Source organism: Hevea brasiliensis, chromosome 9, assembly GCF_030052815.1.
Source record: "Hevea brasiliensis isolate MT/VB/25A 57/8 chromosome 9, ASM3005281v1, whole genome shotgun sequence".
In the NCBI taxonomy this organism is placed as follows: Eukaryota; Viridiplantae; Streptophyta; class Magnoliopsida; order Malpighiales; family Euphorbiaceae; genus Hevea; species Hevea brasiliensis.
In genome coordinates, this window is record NC_079501.1 from 25,745,705 (window position 1) to 25,757,540 (window position 11,836).

Consider the following 11,836-nt stretch of genomic DNA (forward strand, 5'->3'; position numbering starts at 1 on the left):
ATTAGAGCACCCTTTCTCATCCCCCTCATGTTACTTCAAACATTGACTTTCCAAGATTCACTTCTCTTCCAGAAAAAAGAAAAAAAATAAAAGATACAACTACTTCACCTACACTGCTTAGTAGCAAGGAAAATGTTAACATCATAAATATTTTTCATTCATATGAATTTTATTTACATATGTAAGTCAACTTGGCAAAAACAAACCACCAAGTGTGTCACGTTCAACCCAGCTAAATTGTAGGCCCCTAATAATTGATTAATTGATAAGTTATCCATTAAATAAACTTTGTTTTCTAATATAAAGCCGCCACCACAAAATGGCCAATAAAAAATACACTGGCGCAAGAACCTGTCCAAAATTTCAAGGTGTCTGCACATACAAGTCTATAATGCTCTGCTTGACTTCCTGCCAAAAATGAAAGAATATTTTAACCTTTACCAAGAATGAAGAGCCAATCATACATTAGAGACTCATTCAACAGCCATCTGTTGATTTTATGTCAAATAGAAATAAATTAATCCGCGGACACAACAACTGCAAATTCAAAAGCAACTTGACCAACCTTTTTATCAATCAATTAAAGGGAGAGAGTAGAAGTAGAAGAGAGCATAGAGATGGGTAAGATCGGTTGCAGCGTTGATGGAAACCTGAATGAATCAAAGTTCAGTGAGCCTCTTCCATGGATTGGCATCTATATAGCAGTAGCATCTCTCGCCTGTGCAATTGTGATGGCTGCAGATCTCATCCATGGCTTCCGCTACCGAAAGTTGTGGTTTCCCAGCAAGTACTACTCCCTTAATGCAACTTCATTGACCTTAATAACTGTGGCAATCAAATTTGCAGTGGATCTAAACACCCCTATGCCTCGCCGTATTGATCAGCTTGCAAAACTTAGCAGCAGTACCTTGATCTGTACACTGATGGGTAATTCTATGCCTTCTCTTGGAACCATGGAAAACGAAGAAATCTGGATGAATATTATAGCTCTTGGAATACTTGTTATTACTGTTATTGCTAATATCTGCATCCAATTAGGCACTGGTGTGATCTATCTTTACTGGAAAGAGCATGCATTAATCATGTTCCTCATGCTTGTTTTGCTTGTAATCTTAAGCTTTTCTGCTTTAACAGTGCCAACTACAAAGAAATATTTAGAATTTAAGTACAAGAAAAAATATGAAATGGCTGTGGAAGAATGCTCAAATGGATGTGACAGGGCAGTGGAAAAGAAACTGAGAGAAGATCTAATGAAATACTGGATGATGGCTCATACCTGCAGCCCCCAGTTTGTTATAGGGCGTTCAGTTACATGCACTGCTGCAGGTGCACTGTGTCTCCTGAGTGCCCTGACTTTAGCAGAGGCCATGCTGAGATCTTACTTGATGAGGGGGTCATTTAAATTTTGCAATGGGGAGTCTGACTATAAATGGTCGACCATCTTGGTTCTTATTTTACAGACCATTGCAATAGGAGTTGGTACAATTGCTCCTGCTATTAGATGGTTCACTGCTGTAAATTTCAGGTGCCCAACAATAGGGAAGAAAAGCGGCAGGAAAGAATTCAAAGTAGAAAAGTATTGGACCCAGTTTTTAGTAGAGATGAAAGAGTACCCGTTTACCATTCGAATCCAGAACAGGCAGTGTAGGAAACTTGCACATGGCGCAAAAGATCAAATTGTGGACCTGTGTATTGGAATGCAAATTGGAATCGTGTTGGCAAGCAAAGTTATCAGATTCATTTCTGTGTACTTCATGAGCAGGATTTTGTTATTCTGTCGTTGCTGCAAAAAGTTGATGAACTGCAATCCCAACAGATCAATTGACTCAGCATCAGACTCACAGCCCAGCTCAAAACCGGATCTTAGCCGATTCGTTTTGCATCTCGAAGGTGAGAATGAACTAGTTGAACTGATGATGAAGAACAACTGTGATGCTACTGAGCACTGGATACAGCATGGAAAAAAGAAACAGCCCAAACATCTCATTGAATTGTTGGAAAAATCATCATCAGCACTCCATGGAGTGAGAGAATTTGACAGTGACCTAGTTCTCTCTCTAGCTAATGAAGAACCTCCACACTGTTGGGCTCTTCCTGTAGTGACTCTAACAGCCATTGCAGTTGCAGTTCCAAACACCAGCAGTTGTTTACGTAAGCAGTTGATGCGTAGTGTACATGAAGGCCTCATGTATGTCAAACTCATAGAAGACAACCTGCATGCAGAAAGTGATATGGCTAACATCATGAAGGCAGCATATACTGTCTGGCTAGGAGTTGATCTCTATCATAAATGGCTAGATGTGGATCTTAATAAAATGTCCTTCCAAGCAGAGAGCACAAAGGAAGCACTTGAAGGACTTGCTGATGCTGCAAAGTATAGGTATGTGGAATTCAAAAAGACATATGTGAATCAATGCCTACTAAAAGAAAGCCCTTCAAAGTGGCCCATCAAGGTATTGGCTGCTAATTCCATGTATAGAATAAGCCAAACTATTCTGCAGAATTATGAAAGAAGCAACATCCAGAGCAGTGAGAGATTATTTGAGGCACTAACTATCATGATCTCAGATATATTAGCTGCTTGTCTCACCAATTTACAACGTATCATATCCCTCAAGTGTTTCAGCAGCTCAGTCGAAGTACGGGAAGAAAGTGTTCGTCATGCAGTTTTCCTTCTCGGTAAAACAGAAAAGATCCTAAAACTTGTAAACCAGAAAGCACTTCCCAGTTTCGATCCTGATGGAATGGCATGCATTAATGAGTGGCGTGCATTTCAGAAAACAAAGAATCAGTTGCCATTCTCTCCATCTTCAACAGAAAATGAAACAGCTTCTTCTGATTTGCGGGACCTGCACTTAAACATTGAGTAAAAAATATAAAACTGGAGTTAGCAATAAAAGCAGTTTGTTATATGCTGATCTTCCGGCTTTTGTTTTCTGTAATCTGTATCCATTTTAAGTAAATAATTGTAATTAATGTCAACATGTAATATAGATATCTAATCTGGAAGTGGGAACTACATTTTGAGACATGACATCTCTTATTCAGTTGCTGCAGATTTTCAACTCTACCTACAACTTACAACATATTCAGCTATCATGTTATAGAATTCCAAAGCAAGAGTTGTGCAGAAAAACCCATATAATACGAGGCCACAGAAAAACTCAGCACATCCACCAGGGTTCACTGAAAGAAAAACAAAACAAGCAAATAAATGTCGATCCGATCATGATTCCAGGTGTTAAGTTCCTTTTGTCAAAATGATAATACAAGTAAATAAATCTGCATTAAACAAACTTGCAAACTATAACTAAAGCCAAGTACCAATAGAATCTTTGGTTAATACGCACACCAGAAATGGACATGGATAAGCAGAATGAGTAAAATGACTACATAGAATTCCACAGGGCACAGAGAACCAAGTTCAAGATCTCAGATGAGACCTTCAAATGAAGCCCAATCCAATCGAAATTGATCCATAAAAACCGTGAAAAAGATATTATTGCAAATTTAATTACTTGGCAACAACCTTTTGTGTTGAATCTTTTGATAAAAACATAATCTTGCAACTTGTTACTGTTTATAACATGAAGCATAGAAGCCTTTGAAAATTCTACATTGTCAGTTAAAACACAAAACTCGTAATGTTGGTGTTATGCTGGCAATTCAAGGTTTCAAATTTAGAAGAAGCAATTAAGGATCTATTATCACTCTTGGAATGATTAAAGAGTCATTTTTTATCTCATTTCCCAATCTCTCAGAAACAAAACCACAAGTCTAAAATGAATTTGCACATAAATTGAATATTGAGACAAGAGAGGCAAATAATGTTTTGTTTTCTTTAATTACAATGAATTCCACATTCTCATGTACAGAAAGATCAAATAAAAACCAATAAACGCCCAAACAAACTTGAGCCTACAAAGTTCCCCAAAAATCCCTTAAAACAGTAATGTCAAAACCTGGAATCTAATGCCGAAAATCAAATCATTCATCGTCGTCCCACTTCTTCGGTTTTCTATATGCTTCCTCGATGTGCTTGGTTATTAAGAGGCCGGTGTTCGTGAGCCTTCTAATGTTTGGAACGCAACGTAGATGCCAAACACAGTCCCTACGATGAACGAGAAGCCGCTTCTAATGATTCCCATCTATGAGGTTTCAAACCTTCAGGTAATGGTATTGGTAATAGATTTTTGATATCACCCAAAGATTGAAGGGTTTAGATCAGAGTAAAAGGTTTTTAGTGTTCTCTCTTTAGGTCCAATCCAGTCTTATTGACTTGTCAATTTCCATGAAATGTAAGAGGCTGCAAAACCCACCATTCATTGTGCATGCATGTATTATATTTGAAAACCTCTCAAGTGTTATTAATTGAGTAAGATGAATTCAAACTGCTAATCAGGCTAGATGGTTGAGCAATTGAAACTTAAAACTAATCTGGGATGGATAAGGGTTACTTGGCTAACAAATTGGGAATTGCAAACTGTAATTAGTTGATTTTCTATCCTCATAACTCTTTTGAGTTTTTTAATTTTTTTTAATATGGGACTCTTGAGTCTTGAAAATTCTATATTTGGTTAATTTTTCATTTTTTGCACATTTTCCAGTTAGTGGGCTGCAATGCAAAGCCCTTCATAATGGGCTCAGAAATGGCCTGCCTTATCAGAGTATAATAAGAAGTTATTTTTGCTCCTTTTAATGGGGCAGATGCGTATTATTACCAGGATGTTGAAATGCACTTATTAAAGAGATGACATGGTTCCTCTGCTGCATCTGATTCTTGTATTCCACTAAAAATTCTTCCGATATTTAAATAGTTAATTTGTTCTGCTTTTATTTATTTATTTTTAAGAGTGTTACATTTAACTGGTAATAGTGATTATCATTTTATGATTACCTGAGCTTGCTTCATTGCCGTTTCTGATATAGTGCAGCGGTTTCATTCTCGTGGCGGTGACTTTGTGTCACGACCCAACTTATGGGCCAGATCGGCACTAGAACCCAGATCAGCATAAAACCTCCGAAGCCCGTAGTAAGCCTTATTGTTCTCAAACTCATGATCAGGCCCACAATTTAGGCCCAATATCCATATAAAATAATTTAAGTTAAATTGTTATAATTTTATTTCGAGCCAACTTAGCTCAGTAATTATTAGAAACTAAAATTAGGGGAGCCCAGCTCAATCCTGTTATATCATTTACAAAGTATTTAAAACTCACAAAAATTTTTCATTTGTTAATACAAAAACTTAAATTCATGCAGTTCCTGACTGGATTAATGCTACTACTAGTACGTGCGGAGTTCTAAATTACAAATTTAGTTAATAATAATATAGTTAAGTAATTTTTTCATAACCTGCGAGGAAAGGAACAGGTTATTCTGAAAAAGGTCTCCTCCTGTAGCCTGAAAAAATAAGGTGAACAGGAGTGAGCGTTTGATTCAGAGAGTAAAATATCAATTTTAACCATAATCTCTATAGCTATCTAAAGCTAATGCACCATGTGGAGTTAAATGTAACATCGTCATAATTTTCATATCATAACAGCAAAAAGGCAATTTGGAATACTCACACACCCAACACTGTCAAGCAATATATATATGGGAGTTGATTCCCTATACAGCGAGAGTGTCTCTCAAGTCGGACTTTCACTTAATAAACCAAATGTGGGGTTCCAGCGAGTGTCTCTCATGCCGTGTCTACCCAGAAGGACTGGGTCCCAGCGAGTGTCTCTCAAGCCGTGTCTACCCGTCCTGTCCATATCCAATACCATACCACACGCACGCCAACGCACACACACTGCTCCAAATTACCACAAACAATATCCATGGCACTTCAACAATTATGAATGCAATATAAAACGTGCCTAGTGTTTAACTACATATATATAGTTATAAGTGATGCATGGGCATGCTTGAACATATAATAATATCGAAATTACAATTAAAATTAATATTTTACTTATAAACTTGAACCGAGGTCACTGCGGCGACTGGGCGGAGGAGGAAGACTGTCCCGACTCATCTGATAATTTCATTACAATTATTTAATATATTTGACTTAATACAAGTTTAGAAAAGACCAAAGACACCCTAAGTTGTGCTGAAAATCTAGCAGAGTCTTCCTTATACCTTGTAACACCCCGTTTGCATAGCCTGGTAGATTTCACTGTTCCGGTGACCGGTGTCGGTCCAGACAATTAAGGGGATTAGAACCATACTTAAGACAATTAGATAAACCATAAACACAAATAATTAGTAATGTTCAAGTAGTTACGTATAAATAAGAAAAATAGAACATAAGAAGTTAAACGAGCCGAGAGTCACAGCGATGAGTGACCTCCTCGGGAATGACTGTGAAGTCGTTTTAAACTCAAATTTCGAACAGTAAAATGTGACGCTGCGGTCCTTAGGACCATTATGAACACAGTGGAAAAGAGAAAATCACGAAAAAGAACTGTTAAGCCAGTCAAATAATTAGGTCAGGGAGCCGAAAGAAATATGGAATTATTTGCAAACCGGGATGAACCGGAGAGGGGCAATTTGGTCAATTGACCCCAAGAGCTGACTCCTGACCTAATTGTCAAATAAAATCGAAGAAAAGAAAATTTCTGAATCGATAATTAAATTAAAGAACTAATAGAAAAAAAAAAAAAAAAAAAGAAGATGGAAAAGTCAAAGGTGATGACATCATGCATGATGTCATAAAGAAATTAATTAAATTATTTAGTAATTAGGATTTTTGGTCTTCTAAAAGGGATAAAGATTAAAGAAAAGAAAAAAAAAATTTAGAAAGCCCTTCCTCTTCCCAAGTTGCCGCCCCACCTTCTCCATGAGCCCTCCATGGGAACTTCACCATTAAAGCTTGCTTCAAGCTTTTAAACACCCATTTGATCTTACCTTACCCCAAATTCACCTATAAAAACTTGTTTTAGTTACTTGAAAAGGAGATTGATCATCAAAGAAAGAAGAAAAGAGGAGAGAAAATAGAGAATTCAAATTCAAGTGAGGTAAGCACATCCATTTGTAAATTTGAACTTTAGTAGTTGTGTTTATAGCTTGATTTACTTGTAAATAAACTTAAAATTAAAAAAATTTATATGGGGAAGAACAAACTGGAATTTCAGCCAGCCATGGATGTGGGAAAGTTTGATGTATTTTGAATGAATTAAATGTGTTAGTAAGCTTGCATGAGAATGGTAGTAAGTTGGAAATGCATAAATGGGAATAAATGCAACATTTTAGTGTAATTAGGGTTTGGAGACCTAGGGTTTTGAGACAAATTTTGGAGAAATGCTTAAATGATGACTTTGGCCTATTGTGAGATGAAAAATGGTCAATAATGACCAAAAGAGATGTGTGGAAATTGTGAGAATGAAAGTTAAATTTGTAGGGCAAATGGTCATGCTGCTGGCAGCATGACCAAGCTAACTTTGAAGGACCAAAACAGAAATTTTACAAGTCCAATTGATATGCCACCAATTGGAGATGAAAATAGACATAAAATAGCACAATTTTCATTAAGGAACCATAGCAAAAAACTGACCAAAACTTAGTGAACCAATTGACCAAAGTGAAATGAGAGCAGGCTGCCACTGCATAAACTGACCAAATGAACAGTAATTGTTCATTTGGTCATAACTCGAGCTAGGAAGGTCAAAATGACCTGAAATTTTACCAGTAATTAGATAAGATATAGATCTAAAACTTTCATGAAGAAAGCCAACCCAAATTATGCCATTAACCTAACCAAATGATTGAGTAAAGTTGAGTTACTGAACCTGCAAAACTGCAGATTTCCATTTGAGCAGTAAAGTTCCAATGGCTATAACTCTCTCTAGAAAACTCCGATTTAGGCGATTCTTGAATCGATGGAAACCTAAGACATAGTAGAACATTTCGTATGAAGGAAATTAGACCAAATTATGGACTTAACTTGATCAAATTATTGAGTGAAGTTGGATCAAAAATCTGCCAGAACCTAAATTGCAGCATGAATAGTGCACGTGAACAGTAATTGTATTTTTGCTATAACTTGAGCTAAAAAACTCCAATTGGGGTGATCCAAAAATGAGAATACACTTAAGACAATAAGGAACATTTTCTATGAAGGAAGTTTTGCCAAATTCCAACAGTAAAAGGGCTAATGAAACAGTGCAACTTAGGACTCCAAAATCGAAAATTGGCAATTTTGCCTAAAAGACCTAAGTTTTGAGAAAATGACCAAAACCGACAAGTTTAGTGACCAAAATGTGGTATGTGGGTGAATTTGGAATTCTCATACCTATTAAGCCTTAGAAAGTCAACAATTTGACTTGAATAGTGCAGTGAATAGTAACCCGAAACACAAAAATTTCGAGAACGTCAAATTTAAAACGTTAGAACTAGGTGAATGTGAAGCTAAATTTATTTTAGATTTATGTTAAGTTCTAGTACTGAAACATTGTAAAATTGTGTGTTTCAGTTGAAAAAAATATCGGGAAGGAACCCGAGGAACCGAGTCGAGGCTAAGGGACGACTCGCTTGAGGTTTGTGCACAACACTACTATGCCTTAAAATTTATTGATAAAGTGAATGAAATATGCATTTTTACTCTTGCTTTGAATTGTTGAAAGTTTATTGTGATCTTATTCAGGATGTTTGATTTAAACTGTGAAAGTTATTGTGTATATTTGAAATGACAATGTTTAGCAAATTGTTAAGATAAGTTTTGAAACCACAGTTTCATGACCATATATTTGAACACCTCACTAGCACGACTAGTGAAGGTAATTAGTTTCGAATTTTGATTCCTTCTCTGGAGAAGTGTTGAGGTGTGCCAGTAGAAGAGGATGTGAATGGATATCCATATATTTGAGCTAGCTAGCCTTGTGATGTGATTTCTCTTTAGCCTCTGGTTATTGAGATTCTATTTGTTTCGAATAACATGATTTAACTGTGGGTTTTATGAAATGTGTTTTGATACTTCGAAATGAACGTGGTTTGCATTAAAATCTCATAATTCATGTTTTGTGTTTAATTCTCATGTTTAGTCAAATTTTTGAATAAATGTGATTTTATTTTTGCATAAAGATTATTTTAGTATGTTGTGCACCACTGAGTCCTAGTACTAAGCGATAGCTTTATTCTTTGTCATGAATCTGAGAGACTAGAGGAGCAGCAGACTGAGCTGCTAAAGATTGATGAGCATTCAGCCTAAAGTCTTCGGGTATAATTTATACCCTAATTGTAAATATTTCTTTTGATGTATATATTGCACATAAATGTATGGACATGTAAAAATGGGTCTTGAGCAGTTGTATAAAATTTGTATAATGTTGTAATATATATTGTGGTTTGAAATTCTCTTAATGTGAATTTTGTAATGATCATTGGATACTGGATTTGAAATTGAAAGTTGATAAATGTGTTGAGAAATTGTTTGAGATTGAGTTTGAAATTGAAGCAGTTGTTGAGAAAATTTTTAGAAGTGCTTTTTACAGGTATTTGAAGAACTGTTTTCTCAAAATACAGGCAGAACTCTGTCAAAAATTTTATAAAATTTGCGGAAAAATAAAATGGGCCAAAAGTTTTAATTAGTTTTTAATTTCAATTAAATGTTTTAAATACCTATTGGAAAATGCTCACCACTTGTCAAAAATAAGAAAAATGTTTTAAAATCCCTTGTACGATACTTAATGAGTTATCGGTAGGAGAAGTTCGGTAGTTCATTAAGTATTCTACGGGATCATGTTATGCCTTACAGAGGGGTAAGGTGTGACATACCTAGACCTACCTAACCTGCAAAATGGTTCAAATAACTCTTCTAAACTCAACCCATATCTCATCATCATTATATGGCCCCTCCTGGGCCCTCCAAACCAAGCAATAATCACAACATCAGACAACTCAATTATAAAACTTCAAAACTAATATTTTTCAAAAACTATCCAAACTAACTTTAAAAATTCTATAAAGCTACCCCGTAGTCCTTAACAATATTATAAGACTATTGCAATAGGAATAATAATTTTCTTATCATCGATGAATATTTTATAAATTTTATTCTAACCCAGTACAAGGAAAAAAATTGAGTAATGTAGAGTTCGAGTTTACCTATGCCAAATCTGATAACTGGAACGCTTCCAGAACGTCTGAAAATGGTGGGGCAACCTATAATCTTGACCCGGTTCTGAAATGCTTCCAGCAGCTTATCTAATAGGCCCGAAATTGCAGATCCGGGCGACTATCGAATTTCCAAGAAATGAAAGTACATACGCGAAGTCCACAATACCAGAGTTAGAATAAAATATATATAATAATTATTTAAAAATTAGGGATTTTACAGATCTTATAGTGGCTATTTTGAGTCGAAAAGGAAGTGAGTCGAAAAGGAAGTGTAAGAGGTTCATTGGAAGCATGTTAAAAGCCATCCAGTTAGAGACAGAGTTAGAAATGTCCTTAAATGGCTGATCGCAATCATCAGCCGAAAGTAGTTCAAATCATATAATGACACAACCTCCAGGCCAGAAGAAAAAAGAAAAACGTCTCTCTGTTCTTTATCTCTAAAACTGAAAGAGATGGTGATAGGGAGATTTACATTATCAAATCATTTCAAATCAAAGATATACATTTTATTTCTAAATATAAGTGTAATAATTATTATAAATAGCTTGTATATTAGATAGCATATGGAAAAAGAATTCTTATATTTGTTAAAATATAAGAAAGTGAAAGAATGATAAGAGTGAAATATGTACAAAATTATATATATATATATATATATATATATATATATATATATATATATATATATATATATATTATTCTATTATGACACTTGGCATGTATATGTATGAAATAAAATAATTATCTTATTGCAATTTTCGTAAATAAATTATGAACAGATGTGTTTATTAACAAGTAGATATGTCTATTAATAAACAGATATGTCAATTCTATACAAATAGTCACAACTATTTGTATAGGTATCTGTTAATAAACAGACATGTCTTTTACACAAATAGTTATATCTATTGAAGATATATGGATGTGTCTATTTAGAAAAGGTGCCATAACTTTTTATTCTTTATAAATATGGATGAGTTTTTCCAATCCAGATATATACTACTTCTACTTCTTCTTCTTTTCCTAGTCTCTCTAAATTCGGTTCGTATAAAGAGTTTTTAAGGAAAATATTCAGGAGTTGCTATCTGCAGATTTTAGGCTTTGTTGTATCCTGGAGGCATATTGCCATATCCTTACAGTAATCTAGTGGGGGCAATTAATACCTTAAAGATAGTGATTCATCACACCTCAAAGCCTATTCTACACCCACTGCTTCAACAATTTTAAGGTATTAATTGCAATGGAGTCTAAGACTATTTCCGTGATGAATCAAGAGTTCGTAAAACTTGATCGTTTTAAAGAACAAATTATGTTCGCTGAAAAGGTGAAAGCAGATCAGGAAAAGAAGATGAATTGACATGCAAAAGTCATATTCTCAATAACTCGTCAGATAGGCTATAAGATTTGTTTACCTCTGTCAAGTCTCAAAAAAAAATATGGAATTCATTAAAATTCAAATACAATATAGAAAAAAAAAGATATGGATAAATTTCTCATTATGAAATATTTTGAATTCAAAATACTTGGTAATATGCTTATTATGGATAAGTTCATGAGTTGCACATATTTGTTTTAAAGTTTAAAGATTTGAAAGTGGTAGTTCCTAAATCACTATAAGTAGGAGGAATAATAGTACATTATACTTCTAGTTTGAATGATTATAGGAAGAAATTACTATATGCCACATATGACTTTTCTCTTAAACAGATTAAAAAAAAAACACTTACACATT

The 11,836-nt window shown here is 34.8% G+C and overlaps 1 protein-coding gene and 1 pseudogene across 2 annotated transcripts; one reads left to right on the top strand and one right to left on the bottom strand.

Annotated features, from left to right (window-relative positions):
• Positions 1–456: 456 nt before the first annotated feature.
• On the top strand, positions 457–3,029 carry LOC110640879 (uncharacterized). Of its 2 annotated transcripts, XM_021792409.2 has the most exons (2): positions 457–927; positions 1,135–3,029. In XM_021792409.2, exons 1-2 carry the CDS (start codon positions 618–620, stop codon positions 2,868–2,870), a joined length of 2,046 nt encoding a protein of 681 aa, XP_021648101.2. In that variant the 5' UTR covers positions 457–617; the 3' UTR covers positions 2,871–3,029. The 2 variants fall into 2 exon arrangements, with proteins under 2 accessions (XP_021648101.2, XP_021648100.2); XM_021792408.2 differs by having other exon boundaries at positions 618–3,029.
• LOC110640880 (uncharacterized) lies at positions 526–4,493 on the bottom strand (annotated as a pseudogene).
• Positions 4,494–11,836: the final 7,343 nt, after the last annotated feature.

Bases quoted from the DNA above. Each gene is read 5' to 3' on its own strand.
- LOC110640879 (XM_021792408.2), top strand. From the start codon at position 618: ATGGGTAAGATCGGTTGCAGCGTTGATGGAAACCTGAATGAATCAAAG.